Genomic DNA, 21,836 nt, shown 5'->3' with positions numbered 1-21,836 from the left:
AAACTAAAAAATCAGGATGAATTTATTTTTGCTTACACGTATACATTCTCAACAACACCACTTCATTTGACAAATATTACACGTGACCATACAAAAAACAAGAAATTAAAATCTAAAAGTCTTTCCAAAAACCAGCCTTAGACCTTCTTGGCTGGTTTAGCAGGAGCAGGTTCATCTTTGTACCAATCCTCACTAAAATTTCAAACACGCATTATTTTTATTTTTTTTTTAAACCAAAAAATTTACCATCCGGGAACATTTTCGGGAGCATCACACCTTTGAGACTCCTCATTGTACACTTCACCTACTTGACAGCCCAGATCTCTGGGTTCTTGCCCATTCAAACAAACATAGAACCTTTGACAATCTGTGGGGTGGGCGTATTTGGGGTGAACTACAAGTTGGCCATTGGCGTCGGTTTGGCCATCTTTGGGGCACTCAAAACCATCTTTCAGTTTATCTAAACCACCCCAAAAAAAATAATTAAGTAAAAAATTTTCAAAAAAAAAATGTAAAATCACTTGTGACGTCTTTATTGCATCCTTGACGTCCTGCAGCATCAGGCCAGACGCAAGTTCCGGTAAACTCATCGAAATGAAGTCCTGCAGTGCAGGTGATTTCCGTGTGTTCGCCTTCAATGCAATTGTAGAATTTATTGCAAACTGCTGGGTCAGGATGGGCGAAGAAACCGTTGCGGCGTGGGCAGAAATGGTTGGGCTTTGGAGGTTCTAAAGTAAAAAATAATAAAAAAAATTTTTTTTTCACCCTCCACTTACGAAGCTCGGTCCGGTCTCCACAATCAACATTGAAGGGTTGGTCGCATTTGTTGATTTTGCGGATCAAAGGGTCGAAAACTAGCCCATCTGGGCAAAGTTTCTCCCTTGCGACGCCTTCTTCACACTCGTAGTATTTGTCACATTGTCGCGGGTCTTCGTATTGGCCGTCTTTTGGGGGGCACTTGAATTGGGCGTCTGAAAGTGATAAGAAATTGCGACAATGTCATTGACACTTGGGTGAAATGTTTGTGCAAATAATATGCTAATTTGTTAAGTTGTTGGAAGGTCAAATGGGGGACTGGGCTAACCTCGGAATTGCAGGAATTGTGTTCTGGTAAAATGAGTGTTTTTTGGTTTTGTGACTTGATTTAAACAAAAATTGTGCAATAAGATTGAACAAGACAGTTTAGTAAATATCAGATAATAAAGATTTATTTTTTTAAGTATTTTTTTTCTGCGTTTTATTGAAACTATTAAAATTTATTGAACAACCTAATAAAATTTTGGAAGTTGATCTTTGGGAAGACTCAACTCTTAAAACTGTAAAATAATTTCATTATTATTTTTTTTTGATCAACTCTGGAATTTAGATTGACAGATTTTTTTTGATATATTAGCGTTTTATACTGCTGAAGTTTTAAACGCGCTACTTGCGATTTTTTCCAACGCCAGTCGCGATTTTCGTAGTAATCGTAAGAACGTTCAAAATTTCATAGCAAGGGTTGATTTAAAGACTTTTTAAACGCAAAGTAAAAGTGTGTGATTGATTAAGACCAAAAATTACAATCAGAGTTATTTTGGATCAGGGAAAGTAATTTTCTTTTTTAAAACAGTATTTTTCACTACGTAATTAAAAATTAAAAAAGAGGCTTTTATTCAAGATTTTTGTAACAGATCACTCGTTTTTGTGTTTTTAAATAAAAATTAATTTATTAAGTTTGGACAAATCAACACTGCTTTAAAAGATGACTTGAGAAGTAGATAATATTAAGAAGTACAGTCACGATCAAAAAAATGACACCCCAAAAATCGCAGCTAACTGATACAGTAAATGTGTACGGCCGGGTGATTTGAAAATGTCATGCTAATGCGGTTAGAGTGCCGAGATTTATTGGCATGACATCTACAAATTTCCCAACTATACGTTTGCCTAGTTTATAAACTAGCTGGATATTGTGTAAACTAGATGAACAGTTTGTAAACTGAAAGGTTTGTTAAAATTTATGACTTAAAAGATTCATTCTTTTTGGTCGCGACTGTAGGTAATAGTAAAAAATAATTAATAAAAAAAGTTTTGCCTTAAGGTTCATCTGCAGTATATTTCTGTCAATTCTGTCATTTCCAAAAAAAATTTTAAAGTAAAGTCACTGTTACATTTTTTCTATATACGAAGCTTTTTTCGCTTTATTTCTAATTCTTGATTTAGTGGTTATTTCGTTATTATTATTATTTAATAATTAAATTTAACAAATTATTTTAATAAATATGATAAACATTTTTGTTTTTCGTTCTGTGCGTGCTTATCAACAAAATCTTATGTTGAGTCTTTCCAAAAAAGTTTGTTCAAACCTGGAACCAGTCAATTTAAAAATGACAAATACATATAAAAATAACAACTTATCACTTGCTAACAAAACTTAAAACTTTTGTCTAGAAATTTTGTAAATAAAAATGAAAAAGAAAAATAATAACAAAAAAAAAATAAAAAAAACAAAAGAGACAATAAAACTTTAAGAAAGCAATAAAAACTTTTTTTATTTTTTATTTTTTCCGTTCTATTCGTGCTTGTAGAACATATACTAACTTAATTTATCACCTAATTCAAAATAAGACTCTTATCAACAAAATCTTATATCGAGATTGTTCAAAAATGTTCGTTCAAAACTGGAACCGGTCAATTTATAAAATAACAAATTCATATAGAACTAACAACTTAATACTTAAAACTTTTGTTTAAAAATTTTGTGACTAAAAATTAAAAAGAAAAAAAAATACAAAAAAATTTGGTAGAAAATACACAAAAGAGACAATAATAAAACTTTAAGAAACCAATAAAAACTTTATTTTGTGACAATGATTTAAAAAATATCTTTATGTAATTTCAGCGACAGGGCTTATAAAATAACAAATTTTGAAAAATTTTAAAATTATTATATTTGTTTAATATTTTAGACCAGGTTTTTAGATTATAATTTTTTTTGGTAAAATTTTTTGCTTTAATTTAGTAATAATTAATTAATTATTAAAAATTTAAAAATAGTTTTCGGTATAATCGAAGTAAATAAACGGCCTTATAAACACGAATTTTTTTTTAAAATCACATTTTTTGCAAGAATTAATAATATCCACTAACTCTACTGTAGGTAGTATTATGTATTTTCGTTGCAAATGATTTTTTGATAAATATTTTGTCTGAAACTTCTGTACATACTCGTATACAGAATAATTCAAAGGTATCTGACCAATGTGTTAAAAGACGTTCAGCTAAGCATAAAAATGAGTCAAGACTTTAGCAAACAACTTAATTTTTAATGTTGAAATGACATTTATGCGCTTGAAAAATTTTTTGACGGAAGAAATTGTTTTTGGCAACGTTTTGATTTAAATTAAATCATCATCAGGCTACAACGAGAAATGTAAGAAACAACCAAAAACCATTTCTACCGTTAATTTTTCATTTTTATCATTTTTTTTTTATTAGCAACCGTGTTAATTGCTGCTCTTTTTTCGGATTTAATTCATTGTCCAATTTGCTAGCCCTATGACTAAAATTTAAATTATGATAGAGAAAAGAATATGGACAAGTTGAGACAAACGCAAAAAATTCAATTTACTTAAGTAATAGGAAACAGTGAGTAAACTTTTCAGTGCACGTATTACACAGAAGGTCACGTAACCTCGACAGTTTCAAGAATACTTTGAAAAGCTTTCAAGAACAGTAAATTTTCCTTCTGACATATTTCAGTCACATTATGTGACTTAAAACAAAAATCAGTGGCGTCCACGTAATTATTTTAAATTTGAATCCAGTGGCGTCACATAAAAAACCGAAATACACCCGCCCAGGTGCCATAAATTCCGCGATGTCCGCAGTACGGTCAACGTGTCAGTAAGGAAAGTGAAAGGCTGAAACGAAACCTGTATCCATCCCGAAATCAGTGTCTAGAAAAATTTCAACAAGAAAAATTCCGGTGCACCAATAACTTTCTCTCATTGACATTTATTTATTTTGACGAAAATGACATAACCAGGAAACAAGCACTCGCACATAGGCGACAAATTTCATGAAAATAATTAGAAAGTCTGATACTTACTTGCTGCGGAAACTAGAACTAGCGCTATTAATGCAAATTTCATTGCGTTCGAACTACAACTAAATTAAAAATAAATAAAAACTACAAGTGCTGGCTGTGGAGACGGAGCTTTAACTGGACGGCCACTTCGAGGTGGCTTATTTAAGAACTCGCGGTCTGTCGCACAACCAATCATTGAATGTCAAAGAAATCACGAAAAGTTTGTTCTTCTAATTGGCCGATTGGAAGACTCCCCACTCGATGAGGTGGTGAAATATTTAACCTTTGGAGCACGCAGTCATTTTCTCCTCTTTCGGACTAATTTGAATGAATTAAGACAGTTTATGTTACCCTTGAAGCCGACAGCAGACTTTCATTGTGTGCAGAGGTCGAAAAAAGAAACTTTCTTTGTGGCAGGAAAAGTTTAATGGTTTGGTGGTTGGCACCACCGACAACCAAAAAACAACTTTACGTGCTTTTTACTCTATACAGGGTGTTTCATCAACGCAAAATTGCATAACAGCTCGGAGATGTTTTGGGGCAAATTCGTACACATAAGAGACTTACTTTCACTCAGTGATAACATGTGAAAGTGTAATATGGGTATATGGAACACTCCTAGGTTGCTTTGATTCGATTACGTCTTCCAGTCTACGATGTGGTAAAAAGGGTCAATAGCACCGAAAAATTGCAACATGAGAACGCATTTGCAATAAGCTGAAGAATGCGAAATGATCAACATACAAATGTCAAAGAGTGGAAACGTGTAAGGAAGATGAGTCGGTTTATGGAAATATTCCAGTTTGAGTGAAAGGTTTTTTCAAAAAAAATTTACTTTATGAAGTGTTGATTTGTTTGGAATAATGGCAAATATTTTAAGTGGGAATGAAGACAATGTGGTTATAGCCAATGGCTAATGTATTTATAGAAAATGACTTGTTGATGTTCTGTAAACATTCTTGGTCAGTGGCGTCCTTTTTTTTTGGAAGAACTAAACCAATTTAATGCTTCAAATTAGAAAAATCTGGTGGTATTTTAAAAATACGAGGCTTTTTGCTTATTTTAATGTTTTTATTTACAAAGTCTAACTTTTCGATAGAAAAACTATAGCTATATAATCTTTGTTGTACATTTTTATTTTATTAATATATTTACATCTACTGTTATGTGTATTTAATTTAATAATAAGCGTTCCAAATAAATACAATTAAAATTACAATTACAATTACAATAAATACAATTACAATAAATTACAATTAAAATTAAAATTACAATTAAAATTTTGTTTAATTGATAGTAAAACAATCTGTTTATAAATAAATGTAGGTTTTTTAAGTATAAGTATAAGTATAAGTATAAGTATAGGTATAAGTATAAGTATAAGTATAAGTATAAGTATAAGTATAAGTATAAGTATAAGTATAAGTATAAGTATAAGTAAAGTATAAGTATAAGTATAAGTATAAGTTTGCCGCTTCTTTCGAAGAAAAATATAGTATATAAAAAAGTATATAAACATAACTAGCTTGAAGATTTTTCGTTATCCATTTTGTGTGCTTTCAAAAAGTTACAAATTTTTCAGTGTTGCTGTTTTTATACACAAAAAATAAAAAATAAGTTCTATTACTATTATTACTTTAGTTTCGAAGAGTCGAAAATTAATTCCGTGTAACTTTACTTTGTTTTTAATTTTTAATTACATAGAAAGAAACGTTGTTTTAAAATTCTTTTTTACAGAAAAAGTTACTATTTTTTGGTAGAAAATGACTTGTTGATGTTCTGTAAACATTCTTGTTCAGTGGCGTCCGTTTTTTTGGAAGAACTGCTTCAAATTAGAAAAATCTGATGGTATTTTAAAAATACGAGGCTTTTTGCATATTTTAATGTTTTTATTTACAACGTCTAACTTTTCGTTGGAAAAACTATAGCTATATAATCTTTGTTGTACATTTTTATTTTATTAATAAATTTACATCTACTGTTATGTGTATTTAATTTAATAATAAGCGTTCCAAATAAATAAAAATTTATTATACATATAATACAAGGTAAGTTTGTTAACAATATATTTTTACTAAGTTGCCCAAAAACAAATAATTGCACAAAATCCAGCTGCGTTTACAATTAAAATTTTGTTTAATTGATAGTAAAACAAACTGTTTATAAATAAATGTAGGTTTTTTAAGTATAAGTATAAGTATAGGTATAAGTATAAGTATAAGTATAAGTATAAGTATAAGTATAAGTATAAGTATAAGTGTAAGTAAAGTATGAGTATAAAGTATAAGTATAAGTTTGCCGCTTCTTTCGAAGAAAAATATAGTATATAAAAAAATATATAAACATAACTAGCTTGAAGATTTTTCGGTATCCATTTTGTGTGCTTTCAAAACAATTACAAATTTTTCAGTGTTGCTGTTTTTATACACAAAAAATAAAAAATAAGTTCTATTACTATTATTACTTTAGTTTCGAAGAGTCGAAAATTAATTCCGTGTAACTTTTCTTTGTTTTTAATTTTTAATTACATAGTAAGAAACGTTGTTTTAAAATTCTTCTTTACAGAAAAAGTTACTATTTTTTGGTAGATACAGCTTTTTGTATATACAGGCTGACTCAGATTAGATGACGAGCTTATATACGTATAGTAGGCAACATGCAATACATTCTGCATGTGTTTTAATTTTAACTAAAACCAACGTAACAATTAAAATTTTTATAATTAAGGTCACGTTTTTTTGCATTAAAAATGTTTATTTAATAAAAATTACTAAATCAATAGTTTTTTTGTCTAATATTTCGTTAATCAATGAGCGAGTGTATAATACGAGTATTATTTTTTTTAAATTCTACTGTTTGTTTTTGTATTTATCAGAATATCCAGTTTTTTTAATTTTTAGGAGTTTGTAACGAAATGTGTATGTATTGCTAATTATATCTTACCGACTTAGGCTTTGTAAAATTACGTGAAACACCCTGTACTTTTTTGTTGCATTACTAATGACCTGTAAAAACTTGAATGTAAAGTATTTCTGCTACTTATTGAATTATAATGCAAAATAAATAAAATAATTTTATATAATATACTTTCACTATCCAACAATTTAGGTGATTAATTTTTTCCTTGTAAAACCACAAACTTAATTTGTATTCATTAACTGTAAAATATTTTTAATAAAATAAAGGTCAAGATTTGTTTCAAGTACAAGGTTAAATATCGGGAACAAATAAAATGACTGAACAAATTAATAATGTAATTTTTTTGGAAAAAGAAGAAAAAAACTCGTTTAGTATTTTATAAAATATTTTTATTCGCCTTAAAATATACAACCAACAAAACTGACAATCTGGTCTTTTCCACCACAATCAAAATAATATAAAACTTTTCCACTAAAACACTTCATATTCTAACTATTTCTCCTCCTCTTCTTCGACTTGTGTGGGCCTTGGCGGCCTAGGCTTCCTCCTGCTGACCTTGGTGGGCCTAGGTTTAGGTGTGGGCGGATTCTCCAACTCCTTCAACTGCTCGTCAGTCAACCGCCCTTTGTACCAATCGGCACTGAAATAAGCATTAAAATAATAATTCCAGTAATTATACAAAAAAAAATCTGCAAAAAATATATTTTTGTATATTACTGATATTAAATAAATACTATATTTTTTCTCTAAGTGTATGAATTTTTTCACAGTTTTTGTACAATTGCTTACAAAACAAAATTAACACTTTAATACTATTTTCAATTTTATTAATATTTATTTTAATTAATTAATACAAAGTGTGTTGAAAAGATTTTCATCTCGTTAACTTTGACATTGTTTGTAAGAAAAAATGTGCCGCTCTGCCTAATTGAATGCAGTGTCAATAAATGTTGATACAATGTGTTGTAAAATTCACAAATTGTAGATTAGTTACATTTAAAAGTTAAAAGTACACAGGCGACTAGATGAAAATCATTTTGACACACTTTGTATTTATTTTTTATTTTTATTTTTTTTTTAAATCTGCAATTGAAAAAAAATTGGCGAAACCTCACCATTCTGGGACATTCCGCACCCAGTCGCACTTTTTGCCAACGTCGTCAAAGACTTGGCCCAACTTGCAGCCGCTTCTCCTGGGGGTATCTCCGTTGATGCAGACGTAGAAGTATTGACAGTCATCGGGGTCGGCATAACGAGGGTGCGTCGCGGCCACCGTCTCGTTTACCTTGGGACATTCGAATTGGAAAACCTCTGAAAAAAATGCTGTGGGCTTTTGGATCAATGCGTTTTTGAATGTTACCTTCGGAGGAACAGCCTTTTTTCTTGGCTTCATCAGGCCAGGAGCAAATTCCGGCTTTATCGTTGTAGACTAGACCGTTGGGGCAAGTGATCATGTTGTATTTGCCGTCCACACAATAGTAGAACTTGTCACAAATGTGGGGCTCTTCGTGGGCGAAGTAGCCGTGCTTGCGGGGGCAGTGCTGGCTGGGCTGGGGTTCCTCTAAAAAATACTACTTATGAACTGATCTGTTTTGTTAGATAGAGTGATGTTAATTTCTAGTATCGACAAATAACCGTCCAGGTTATTATTATTATTATTATCCGAGATATTTTTACGAAAAAAATATATACAGTGTGGAATTTTTAACTGGAATAAAATTCATAACATTAATTAAAGTGATTTTGGTAAAAATTCCCAAAATAAGCCAATTTTTATTTTTCCTTGCCTACTGTTTGGTGCGTATAGTTTTTGTTTATCTGTTGTCAGAAATGCACAGCCACCTATAACTTTTTTTTTTAAATGTAATGGTATGTCAAGTGACACCTCATATAAAAGCCTATTTCACAAGCATTACAACGCACTAGTTGTTTTTTGAATTTTTTCAAAGCCTTCGTGATAAAAAAATAAAAACCAATTTTTTAAGTTGAACATTATTTAATGCAACAATTGTTCAAAATGGGCACCGTTCCTCCCCTGGGAAATAACATAACGACAGTAGCATGAATTTCTAACATTTTGCAACATTTCTAGTGTGATTTGCCTAATTTCAACTTATAAGAATTGGTTTTTATTTTTTTATCGCGTAGGCTTTGAAAATATTCAGAAAACAAATAGTGCATTGTACTGCTTTCGAAGTGCTCTTTCACATGAGGTATCACACGACATACCGTTACTTTTGAAAAAAATGTTGTAGGTGGCTGTGTACTTTTGACAGTAGAGAAACAAAAACCATATACATCAAATGATAGGTAAAAAAAAACAAAAAGCAACCTTTTTTCGAAATTTTTAAAAAAATTGCTTATGTCCAAGTTATGAATTTTATTCCAGTTAAAAAAAATAAGAATAATCTAATAACTTGTTTCTGGAGATAATCACTTAGACAAGCTTATTGTTTATTTATTACAGACAGGCTGTAGTCTTTAAGACGAACCGATCGATGTCGTAAATATTTTCTAGTCACCCTTGTCAAAACATCTTATTGTGAGAGTTGCTTACCTTAAACATCATTATCTATTGTAAAACTTTATGGTGTACAAAGAAAACGTTTTTAAATCTCAATTTAAACTTTGTAAATCATTTTTAAATGTTTTGTGAATAGGTTCTGCGTCTCAACCAAATGTTATGTTTTACTATCATTCTAAAATACTTATTGCTACGAGATGATTGCTTTTTGATTTCTTGCGAAAAAATTTTCTTTTACACAATACCTAATTGAATAATGTAGGTAAATAAACACCTTCTTTGGAATTTGAGTGAATAAGTTATAAAAAAAATGAGAAGTTTATCCAAATTTTTTCATCAAGCTCATTTTAAAATTAAATTACACCCAATCAGAATTGAATTTTGTTTTTTTATGTCCGTAAATATTCCGTAAAACAGATTTACAAAAAAAATTTATTTTGTTACATGCCTAACATAATAAATTTATTTTCTAACACAAAATTTAATTTCCTGTTGAAAAAAAAAATTTTATCCAACCCAATTTTTGAATACGTATTTAAATACCATAAATAAAAACGAAAGTATTTCCTGTCTTACGTATGATCGCACGTGCCCAGTGGCCTTGAAAAACAAGTATTGCAAGGGTGCGTGGACCGTCCTAAGCCAACTTGTTTTTGTTGAGCCTGCAGCCGAAGAGTGCAATCGACCAATTGTAAAGACACAACGATGTTACGAGTTATTGACGTGCAATACTTGTATGGTCGACAAAAGGGCGCACGAGTCAGCTGTGCACCTGCGATGCAACTCTATTTACCATAAAAACTTGCTCACAACAGGTGCAAGTAGGCAAACAGGATGTTGGTTATGAAATTTTTGAAAATAAATAAATAAAAATAAAAATAATAAAAATTTTCAGTGGTGTTTCTTCTAATAAATAATATCTACAAAGTTTATAATTAATTCTTCACTTAGATAACATATCATTTAAAAGATTTCATCAGAAATCGTAAATTGTAAGTAAGCAAAATAATTTACTGGTGAACAAAGAATTTCGGAAATTTTTACCGCATTTAATTTTTAATATTTATTATTATCTAATAAGTACCGTGGGATTTTCAAGACTGGAGACTACTTTTATTTATATATTATATATTATATATTATATATTATATATTATATATTATATATTATATATTATATATTATATATTATATATTATATATTATATATTATATATTATATATTATATATTATATATTATATATTATATATTATATATTATATATTATACAGGATGCTCAAAAACTGGCGCACCAACTCAGTGGTACGTTATTGAGAAGCAAGTGCAGATTACGGGAAAAATGTTGAAAAATTTCCTAAAGTCATATTTTAAAAAATCTGGAGCTACAAGCTTATTGTGTTAACTTCTTTAGTTTTCATTATTTTTTTATGTTTTTATGTTTCATACCAGGTAATCGTTCCGTAACAAAACGATGAATAATTATTTTTAAATTTACTATCAGATTTTAGCAGTTTTTTTTAATTTAAAAAAATTAAAATTCATCCAAAAAATCACAATTTGTAGATGTGTCAACACTGGGAATTATTTCCTAGGAAACCGTATCAAAAATAAATTATTTTTATTGTTGCTCAAATTCTATTGCGATCATGACTGTTAGACAACGTTGCCACATTATCGTTTATCTAAAATCCGTTATTTATCAATAACTTTAATACAAAGAATTTTTTTACTATTTGTACCTTTATATGTAACCAGTTCTCTACCACCATTGAGTTGCTGCGCCAGTTTTTGAGCACGCTGTATATTATATATTATATATTATGTATTATATATTATGTATTATGTATTATATATTATATATTATATTATATTTATTTATTTTATATTTTTTATATTATTTGTATTATATATAATTATATATTATATATTATACTCAACATTTCAATTTTTTTCCTGTCATCATTTTTAAAATATAAATAAAAAACGTTGGCTGCTACGAAAGAATCTCATCCATGTTTACTCGATTCAATAAATTTCTGCCAAAACTGAGCAAACTGTTGATTCCATTTTTAACGTTTCTCATTCTGACTTGTTTAAGAAAACCTGTTTGTATTTCTTGTCTTTGAAAACAATTTGTTTACGAAATATTTGAGATTTAATCAACTAAAGACGCTTTTTTTCGCCAAAAATTGTCGGTAATTGTCGGTCATCGAAAGTTGTTTCAATGATTTCTTCACTTGAAAACTAATCATAAAAGCCCACATTATTAATTGAACATTTTAGTAAACAGTTTCTTTCGGCTTGAATGACTGGCTGTAGTCACCCATTATTAAATATTTTTTATTTTGTTTATATAATTTGTTACACAATCGTGTTATTATTCACTTCATTTCAGTTTATAGAAAAAGTAAACGAGTGGAACATTTTGACAAGATCAACACATCATGCTTGACTTGTCTCAATAACATTCAAATATTTCTAATGACTAAACATTGCTCAAGGAATAAATTAATTATTTTTGACGATTCAAAAACTTACGCAATTTTGGCCTGGAAGTGCAGTCGATATTGAAGGGCAGATCGCATTTTTCGTACTCGGAGCTATAATCGTTGAAAACCATGCCATCAGGGCACAATTTTTCGGTTATTTGCCCGTCGTTACATTCGTAGTATTTATCGCATTGTTCAGCATCTGCGAAAAATCCGTACTTTTCCGGACACTGATCTGTGGCCTCGTACTCTTCATCCCTGCTTTCCTGCTTTTGGTGTTTTCTCGCTGCTGCCGCCAAACCTAGAAAAATCCATTGTCGCTCGTTTATTAAAGCGCTGCAGGAAGCAGTTGGCCTTTGCAGGAATCCAAAGAATCACTTTCACAACACAAAATACAGTTATTTCATCAATTTACGTGGCCTATTGTTGGCTACTTTACTTGAATAATTCATCATCACAGACTGAAGAAATGGGAAAAATTGTTGCTAAATAAAATAAAAGAAGAAAATTGTGTCTTTTTGGAAATTCATTCGTTCGACTCGTTTCTAATCTAACTTTCTCGGCAACAAAGAGATAATTGATAAAAAGTTGTAACACTTACCAATGGTTAAAAGTAGCAGGATGGTGATATTCAACCGCGTCATGGTTGCGACTAAAAGGTGTTCGAAATCGGTATGGTTTATAAGTTGAACCGTTCTCCCTGAGGTTGACCTTGCTCAAGAAAGACAAGTTTCATCAAAAACAATTGATTTTATTATTTGGTTTCATGCACTGGAGAACGTTAAATCGTTGTGAAAATTCTAATTTTTGATTTCGTTTGAATTTGGCGAAAATGTGAAAGTTGCACGCGTAGGGGGGCTATTTTATAGTGGGTGATAGAACAACCTGCACTAATAATGCATGTTGTGTGGTTGATTACTCAAATTGGCAAAATTTTATGTAAATAAAAGGCAATTAAAAAATATGTTTAATTTTTAATTTTATTTAGGAATGTTTCCATTTGTGGTTTTGCAATATAGCTAATTTTCATCATTTTTTTTATAAATCTATACAGATTATATATTATATATTATATATTATATATTATATATCATATATTATATATTATATATTATATATTATATATTATATATTATATATTATATATTATATATTATATATTATATATTATATATTATACTCAACATTTAAATTTTTTTCTTGTCATCATTTTTAAAATATAAATAAAAAATAAAAAATGTTGGCTTAAATTTTATTCAAGAATGTTTCGATTTGTGGTTTTGCAATATAGCTAATTTTTATCATTTTTATTTATAAATCTATGAGCGAAATATGTAAAATATGATTCTGATAAAAAAATAAGCTAAATTTTGAATAAATTGAACAAAATAAGGCGAAAAGTGTATCTCACATATAGAACTATGAAACTTGTTTTTTCCTAGAATAGGAACAGTAGAAAAAATGTACCTAAGCAAAATTGTGCAAAATAAGAAAAAAAATATTAAATAAAAATATAAAATATAAAAAACAAAAAATATAAGAAATATAAAAAATATACAAAATATGAAAAATATAAATAATATAAAACATAAAAAATATAAAATAACAAAAAATTTTTGCCGCAAATTGCAAAAAAGTGAGCGAAAAGCGAATTCAAAAATTTGACAAAAATTACAATATCCGGACTACAATAGTCATTTGAACGAAGCGGCACATTAGATTTAAATTCCATAGTCGACTTGATGAACAACCATTTTTGAACACATTGTATAATTTTAAATTATGTTTGTTGTTTTTCAACAAAACAAATTTCTGTCGTTTTTTTTTTTAATATATTCAAATGCAATATGTAAAATCTCTACTTAAACTTATTATACTTATACAGCGTGCTCAAAAACTGGCGCACCCATTCAATGGTGTGTGGTAGAAAACTGGTTACATATAAAGGTAAAAATAGTAAAAAAATTCTTTGTATTAAACTTATTGATAAATAACGGATTTTAGATAAATGATATGTGGCAACGTTGTCTAACAGTCATGATCGCAATAAAATTTGAGCAACAATAAAAATAAATTATTTTTGAAACGGTTTCCTAGGAAATAATTCCCAGTGTTGGCACATCTACACATTGTGATTTTTTTGATGAATTTTAATTTTTTTAAATTAAAAAAACTGCTAAAATCTGATAGTAAATTTAAAAATAATTATTCATCGTTATGTTACGGAACGATTACCTGGTATGAAACATAAAAACATAAAAAAATAATGAAAACTAAAGAAGTTAACACGATAAGTTTGTAGCTCCAGATTTTTTAAAATATGACTTTAGGAATTTTTTCAACATTTTTCCCGTAATCTGCACTTGCTTCTCAATAACGTACCACTGAGTTGGTGCGCCAGTTTTTGAGCACCCTGTATACTGGTTAAAGAAAAACTAAATCAAAAGCTAATCGAGCAAAATAAGCTTGAAAATATTAAAATTTAGTTTGAGAAGTTTTAAAAAAGTTTAATTTGAATAAAATTTTTAATAGTACAGTGACGAGCAAAAAATTTCCGTCACTTGTGACATCTCGCTGATATAAACGTATGTAATTCCATATATTTTTGACAATGAAATTACAAAAATACCCGAAATTTTTTGTTTGCCATTGTAGGAAGGTACCTGTTTATGCGTACGATTTATTTGTTTTTTTTTTACAAAAGTATTGTTGTAATTTTTTTATTTAGGTTTTTTCACATAAAATAGAAAACTTATTTTTAGGTTCCGTTTTTTAAAATAAGAGTAATTTTGGTAAAAAAGCTACATCTATCAAAATAAGCCGAACAGTATTAATTTTAGAGATAATTAAGTTTGTGTTTTCTTTTTGATTGCTTCGACTAACTTGAACCAACTGCTTAATCCCACTAAGTTTGCTACGCCACTGGAATTTTGTGTTTTGTTAGTTGCCTAAACACTCAACTATTTTTTATAATGCAATAGTTTTCAAGTAAAGAACTTTATGAATTTAAACATAGTTTAAATTGTATTTATGAGTTTAATTATAAGTTATTTCTAAAAAAAATTGTCTGGCTATTTCTTAAATAAAATAATAGCAAGCTATTGCCTCATAATTATTTCTATTGAGTGATATATTATCATTATCACTAGTGATAAAATGACGTCAGTCAATAGTGAATTTTGCGAATTTTGTTTATTTAGATGATACTACGCCCATGGTCTTCCCTTCCACGTCCTTGAAATTCCTACATCGTTGCCACACCAGTGTGAACACACATTTTGGGCCCAAAGTATAAAATTAATGTAGTTTTTTCCACATTTTGCCGACCTGTAGCGTTTCGTAAAACAATTTTATGTTGTATTTGTTTCGCATCCAATTATCTTTTGTCCACTTTTTGTGCAAAAAAAATGAAACGTGTCAGCGTTGTTTTGACATTTGAAAATGACACATCCGTATAGGTTAGGTTTAAGTGATAAGGAGTGATATGTTTGTGATAAAACGCGACCTAAACCACCCAACACGCCTAAAAATTCAAATCCCCACATTCCCAAATAATGGAAAATGAAAACGAGGTGCACCGTGGCTTCCTTTTGCTACCACCAAGTGGTAAACTCTTGATGAAGGTAACCAAAACAAAGAAACGTCTCTCCCAACTTTAGCAAAACTGTTGCAGAAATCCTGGCAGCAGAAATACTGCTACTTGTACAAAGCCAGTAAGTTTGGGATTGAAAGACTGGAAATCTACGACAGTCCGGACAAAAGTAAAGGTCCTCCGGTCCGGATAATAACCTTAAAAAACTGCATCAAGCTCACACCGGAAGCCGACACCCGCTTCACGATCACCACCAAAGCCAACGCTTGCCCGTACGAATTCTGCGCCTTGAATTTCGAGGAGAAGCAGAAGTGGTTGTCGGCTTTTCAGGCGGTGGCGTTTCCTGATGATGTTTCCGCGTTGACTAGCATTGAAGAAGACAATGATTTGTATTGTTCCTCGGGTGAGGGGATTTTTAATGTGAGGATTCACCCTTCAGCGGCGTCGGAAAGGTGTGGACTTGATAGCGGGTCAATGTATACTTTAGTGCTGACTTCGACTGCCATGCAGTTGAAGAGCCCCTTTGATGGGGCTGTTTTATACACTTGGCCGTATTGTTTTATAAGGCGGTATGGGTACAAGGGGGGGAAGTTCACGTTTGAAGCCGGGAGGAAGTGCGATTCGGGGGAAGGGACCTTTTTTTTGGAGCATTCCAATCAACAAGAGATATTCAGGTACAAAAATATTTGGTGATCGTACTACAAAAGTTTTATTTGGCGTATTTTTATATGTTTAAATATTTATACGAATGCCTATATCTACATCTATTCCGATTCCTATTCCTATTCCTATTCCTATTTCTATTCCTATTCCTATATTGGTGTTATTAGAGATTTTTCCAATTTTTTTCATTTCTACGATTTCCCAGTTTACGTTTTATTTGTTATTTCGCTATTTTTATTATGTAACATACGAGTAAAAGAAAAAGTTCTTTATATTTAATTTTTTACTTTTACGTTCTGAATTTCTTAGGTCCGTATTAGTCCGAAGCTTTATTAAATTTAATACTATTGGAGGTATTATTTGATGTGTAAACATTTTTTTTAATTTGTTTGGTATCAGTAGAAAATAAGTAAATAAATAACATACAATTAAAAGAAAATAATGATATTACATTTTTTCGAGCTCTTTAATAAGTTTGTCTGAAAATCAGCAAATTGTTAAAATATCTGTTATTATTTTTTCTTTTTCTAGAGTTTATTACGTTTTTTTACTCAGAATTGTGTGTATTTTGACGAGAAATTTCGTCAAAAATAAACCGAAAAATCGCCAACTGTCGTTGGATTTTGCTAAATTGGTTCACAAAAATCACAAATAAGATCAAAAATTATATTATTTGCTTTTTTGAGTGTTTTTTTCAACCGTATGAACGCAATTATTTTGTAGAGTTTCGTCAAAAATAAATTGAAAAATAGCAAAAATAATTAATGATTAATTATATTACTTGCTGTTTTCAAACGTTTAACTCTATTTTTGTGAATACTAATTTTTTCGGAAGAAAACTGAATCGAAAATTTTCTAAGACAGGTCAAAATTAATTACATTCCCATGCAACAGATTAATTTTTTTGTGTCTATTTGGGTGTACGTTATTTTTGTAAGTCGCTTTTTAATCAATATTACCGGTTTAAAGAGCGACTTACATCGGAGAAATTTTAGAAATTTACATGCGGGAGTGGACGCTAAGAAACTGCACAGATTTTATGTTTTTTTTTGAGTATTTAAGCACATTTACCAATCAGAAACGCAGTAATTTCGAGAAATATCGTCTAAACTAAAATAAAAGGTCGTCATCAATTTTTTTTATTTTATTTTTATTACATTTTATATATTTATATTTTATATTTTTCCAAAATATAAGCACTTTTTTACCCAAAAATGCAATTATTTTAAGGAATTTTGCCAAAGATACCACAGTCCTTGTAAAGTCAAAACGAAGAAACGCCCAATTAGGTTAGTACTGTTATTTTTGTTTTTTTTTTGAAAGTTTAACCACATTTTTGAACAGAAAATTCGGTTTTTCGCGCTGTTTCGTTAAACTCGATCGAAAAATTTCTAACTTAGTTCTCAGATTACCTACTGTCGTTTTTTATTTTGGATATCTAAGTAAAAGTTTGTTACAAAACAAGAAGATAAATTAGTTAAAAAATACTAAATTATATCAAAAACTGTGTATCTTTAAGCAGAAAGGCAATTATTTCAAGGAGTTACAGAAAAAATATATCAAAAAATTTCCATATTACGTTAGTAATGATGTCTTTTTTTTTCTATTTTTAACTACATTTTGAATTAAAAACTCGTTTTTCCACGAGATTTTGTCAAACCGAACCGAAAAACCACTTAAGTCGGTTTCAATTACGTAATTTTTGTGTTTTTTTTTGAATGCTTACGGACATTTATCGTCCAGAAACGCAATTATTTCGAGAAATTTTGTCTAAAAATAAGCTGAAAAATTGCCACATTTTCAGCTAAAAACTTATTTTTCCCAGGCTTTAGCTAAATTGGCTACATACATTGTATTAAAGATTTTTCTTTTTCTAAAGTATCTAAAGGATATTTTTCAACTAGAAACGCAATTGTTTTAAGGAATTTCACACAAAATCCCAAAATAAAAAATAATAAAGAGGTTTCATTTCCTCTGCATCCACTGTGGTTCAAATGGTAACAGCTTAGTCATTTGCACCACAATGGACCCTAAGAAACTGCACGGTTTCTATTTTTTTATTGGTGAAGAAATACTAAAAATTTATCAATGTACCTGTAAAAGCAGGTTTGCGTTCGTGTCGCAAAAAAATTATTTATGTGAGAAAGTATATTTTCTCTTTTTTTTTTAATGTTAAATTGAGCTAGAAACTTGATATTTTGCAAGATTTTGCTAAATTAAGCTGAAAAATTACGAAAATATTTTCTTTTTAATTTTTTTGAATGCCATTGTCAATTTAAAACGCACCAAAGAATTTTGTCAAAAATACAATGTGTTTTTAAATGATTGTCATCTAGTCGTCTTTGAATTTCTGACTTAAAATCAGAAATGCCGCTTATAGAAGTAATGACAGGCACCGAATTCAGGAAAGGGGTTCGACAATTAAAGTGTTTTCGTGCACAGTGTAACAATTTAGTTGCAATTTGACAAAATTTTTAAAATTAATTAATTGACAATTTGTAAATTTCACAACTGACAGCTTGACATTTATTGACAGAGCGACACAAGTTTTTTTACATGTAAACGAATTTCAAAGTTCAAAGTTTTTCAAAAACATCGTCAATTTAGGTTGGTAATGACGTTATTTTTGTGTTTTTTGGATTTGCACCCAAAATTGTTGAGTTTTTCGAAAAAATTCGATGAACTCAATCGAAAAAAAGTTATGTCTCGAATTATATTGTTTTTTTTTTTCGAATGTTTAAGAACGTTTGTGAGCCGAAGATACAAAAATAAACCGAAAATCCACAAATTACTCGTAGGTTGGAAATCTCTTTATTTTTTTTTTGTTGGTAACATTTGAAGCTTTTTTTTAATACCTGAATCCTAGATTATAAACACTAGAGTTCCTATATTGGGAGAGTTGGGACCCCGAATGTCAATTTTCGACATTTTGTTTTATTTACGTCGGTTGGAATGTGTAAAAAAACAAATTGGGATAGAAATAGTGGTGTTACACTTGAAATTTGGCGAAAAGTCAAATAAATTTGTCAAAAAATGTTTCCATTTTTCGTCGACTAACTGCGTTTAGAAATGGTTTAGACTGGCAGTCGTCGTCAATTCACTGTTTTGTTTATATGAACTCCAAATTTTAAAAGACATTTCATTGCAAGTACAAGAATTTTACGTCTAAACTCTTCATCACAAACATTTTTTCCTTAACTTTAAGAAATGGTAATCAGCGATGAAAGAAAGAGAAATTGAACCTTTCCTGCCAAGTTTTACGTTTATTGTAACAAGCATTTGGAAAAGTGGATTGTTTAAATAATGTTATGTACAAAATCTATGAGATTTTGGGAATTTGTCTATGCATTTATAAAATACGTAGGTACTTGAACTCAAAATTAGTTCTAATTTTTAGGAAAATTTAACCTGTCGCTGCTTGGCCGCCTTTAGCATCTACGTGAACTTTAGATTCTGTTTCAAATTATAAAGTAACTGGGAATTCACGATTTTGTTACGTTTTTCATACGAGAACACCTTCAATATCATTTTTTAGAAAATTTAAAAAGACGACAGGAAATATGAAGGATTCTTGATGACCAATTTTTGGGACGAGATGTTTAACTAGAAATTGTGACTGAAAGAAAAGCAATTTTTAGCATTGAAGTATGTTTTAAGTTATGTATTTAATATTAAAATAAATATCGAAAAATTTCAGAAATGTGAACATTAATATTGGTAGGTATTCAGTTATTTTTTTTTAAAATAGTAATCCCAAAATTTCTTCGTTTTCTACGTCCCTGGTTAAATTTGACGTAAAATTATGTCATTTTATGCATTTGACAAAAATTATAACCTTGAAATTATTTTCGACATAAACCTTTGACGAAAGTTACTAACAAAAATTTTAATAAAAAAGGATAGAAATATATACCCTATCCACATAATACAAAATTGGCTCGGTTTGACGTGCAGTGTCCCAACTCTCCCAATAAAGGAACTCTAATAAACACTATTTTAAAACACGTTTCCCATAGCAACGTGATTTCACTATTTTAAAACACGCTTCCCATAGCAACGTGTTTTAAAGTTTAAAGCTTAAAGTTCTTGGGTATTTAGGTGCGCAACTCGCATACGCTCGTTGCATAACGATGGCCCCTGAACCTTAAGCTTGTATTTTCGCAATCGTATTTATTTAATAAATACTTTTATTATTATTTACTTTTTTCAAGCCCTTATGCAGGTTTTACTTTAAGAAATAAGTTTATTCGCTAAATAGTTAAAAAATGGTCTACCTTTGAGTAAAAAAAGCAACTATTTCTCCGAATTTCGCCAAAAATAAACTGAAACGATCAATAGTTTCCGTGAAAATTTTAACGAATTAGATAAAAGAAAATCGTCGTTTTTGACTGTTTAACGCCACTTGCAGAGTCCTCTCCTCGAAAATGAAATCAATGAAGAAACTCCTCAAAGAAGACTCCAACCCGTCGCTGCCGCTGCTCGAATGTGGCGACAACCAATTCCACGCCGCTCTCAGTATGGAGGCCCGATCTCGCAGTCCCTTGCCTCCCTCGCCCACCGCCTCGACCACCCTCCACGACATCGACTCCAGCACCTCCTCCACCTCCAGCATCCTCGAAACCCGCCCGAAACCGGTGAAACCGCCGCGAAAATCCCTCGCCACCAAGCAGATAAACACGTACGAGCCCATCGACAAGTACGACAAAATCGAGTACCGGAACGACGCCTGGAAGACGCTCGGCGTCGACGACGTCCGCCACACCGAGAACCCGGGCGTCGGCGACGACGACGAGGTCTACATGTCCTGGGGGGACCAGAAGACCTCCCCCAGCATCATCCCCGCGCACAAGGCGCCCAAGATAATCACGCAGACCTCGATTGAGGACAATTACGACAAGTTGGATTTTTTCGGGTCGTCGAATAAGTTGAATGTGAAGTCGGGGTATAAGCAGATTTCGGTGGCTTCGGGGTTGAATACGGTGACGGCGCCGGCGTTTAATGACTATGATGAGGTCCAGCCGGCTCTGGAGGAGATCCGGCTGGCGGATGATAAGCATCTGGGGTATGCACTGGTGAGGAAGAGTTCGGGGAAGGAGTTGAAAAATGTCGATCATGATTTTCACAATAATGAACCGTATGCGGTTATAAGTAAGCCAAAAAGAGTCTAGTCGGGAGTTTGCCATTTGACTTAGAAGTATTCCGATTTGCTTTAAATAAATTCATTGGAGTTTCCGGTGCCATGCGAAATTTTTTAACACGAAGGAAGTTTATTGTGATTCTGGTGCAAACATTACGAAAGTATTTATCAAGTATTTCGATACTTAATAGTTTTATTTTTTGTATTTTATACAGCAATATTTTACAGTTTTTATTATGCTTTTATTATGATGTATTGCCTTATAATTATTAAAGATTATATATTTTTACTGCGTGTTTTACTTCATGTTTCCCACCCCTTTATCACCTTTTTGTGTTCTTTGTATCTTTAATTAATTTAACATTGCAATAATATCTACTTCAATTAATTTTTATAATTGAAGTTATAAACAATTATCAATATCTCTGTTGCTAAGTGAAAT

General features: G+C 30.5%; 3 protein-coding genes across 3 annotated transcripts; 1 reads left to right on the top strand and 2 right to left on the bottom strand.

Moving 5' to 3' along the window:
• Positions 1-137: 137 nt before the first annotated feature.
• Cpap3-a1 (cuticular protein analogous to peritrophins 3-A1) lies at positions 138-4,133 on the bottom strand. Its single transcript, NM_001168438.1, has 5 exons — positions 4,091-4,133; positions 777-971; positions 522-728; positions 247-460; positions 138-192 (listed from the first exon to the last, which is right to left on the bottom strand). The coding sequence occupies exons 1-5, from the start codon at positions 4,131-4,133 to the stop codon at positions 138-140; spliced, it is 714 nt and encodes a 237-aa protein (NP_001161910.1).
• Positions 4,134-7,373: 3,240 nt separating this feature from the next.
• Positions 7,374-12,646, bottom strand: obst-B (obstructor-B). Its single transcript, NM_001080097.2, has 5 exons — positions 12,604-12,646; positions 12,052-12,303; positions 8,349-8,549; positions 8,104-8,299; positions 7,374-7,628 (listed from the first exon to the last, which is right to left on the bottom strand). The coding sequence occupies exons 1-5, from the start codon at positions 12,644-12,646 to the stop codon at positions 7,481-7,483; spliced, it is 840 nt and encodes a 279-aa protein (NP_001073566.1). The 3' UTR covers positions 7,374-7,480.
• A 2,614-nt stretch (positions 12,647-15,260) lies between these two features.
• Dok (Downstream of kinase) lies at positions 15,261-21,683 on the top strand. Its single transcript, XM_966470.4, has 3 exons — positions 15,261-15,625; positions 15,676-16,268; positions 20,666-21,683. The coding sequence occupies exons 1-3, from the start codon at positions 15,557-15,559 to the stop codon at positions 21,423-21,425; spliced, it is 1,422 nt and encodes a 473-aa protein (XP_971563.1). The 5' UTR covers positions 15,261-15,556; the 3' UTR covers positions 21,426-21,683.
• Positions 21,684-21,836: the final 153 nt, after the last annotated feature.

This window comes from Tribolium castaneum, chromosome 7 (assembly GCF_031307605.1).
Source record: "Tribolium castaneum strain GA2 chromosome 7, icTriCast1.1, whole genome shotgun sequence".
NCBI lineage: Eukaryota > Metazoa > Arthropoda > Insecta > Coleoptera > Tenebrionidae > Tribolium > Tribolium castaneum.
This window is presented reverse-complemented; position numbering and strand designations above follow the sequence as displayed.

Bases quoted from the DNA above. Each gene is read 5' to 3' on its own strand.
- obst-B (NM_001080097.2), bottom strand. From the start codon at position 12,646: ATGACGCGGTTGAATATCACCATCCTGCTACTTTTAACCATTG. The intron at 12,304-12,603 runs GTAAGTGTTACA...GGATTTTTCTAG, and splicing joins CCTGCTACTTTTAACCATTG to GTTTGGCGGCAGCAGCGAGA. The intron at 7,629-8,103 runs GTGAGGTTTCGC...TGCTTATTTCAG, and splicing joins GTGCGGAATGTCCCAGAATG to TGCCGATTGGTACAAAGGGC.
- Cpap3-a1 (NM_001168438.1), bottom strand. From the start codon at position 4,133: ATGAAATTTGCATTAATAGCGCTAGTTCTAGTTTCCGCAGCAA. The intron at 972-4,090 runs GTAAGTATCAGA...TATCACTTTCAG, and splicing joins AGTTCTAGTTTCCGCAGCAA to ACGCCCAATTCAAGTGCCCC. The intron at 729-776 runs GTAAGTGGAGGG...TTTTTACTTTAG, and splicing joins TGGAGACCGGACCGAGCTTC to AACCTCCAAAGCCCAACCAT.
- Dok (XM_966470.4), top strand. From the start codon at position 15,557: ATGGAAAATGAAAACGAGGTGCACCGTGGCTTCCTTTTGCTACCACCA. The intron at 15,626-15,675 runs GTAACCAAAACA...AAACTGTTGCAG, and splicing joins GTGGTAAACTCTTGATGAAG to AAATCCTGGCAGCAGAAATA. The intron at 16,269-20,665 runs GTACAAAAATAT...CGCCACTTGCAG, and splicing joins AATCAACAAGAGATATTCAG to AGTCCTCTCCTCGAAAATGA.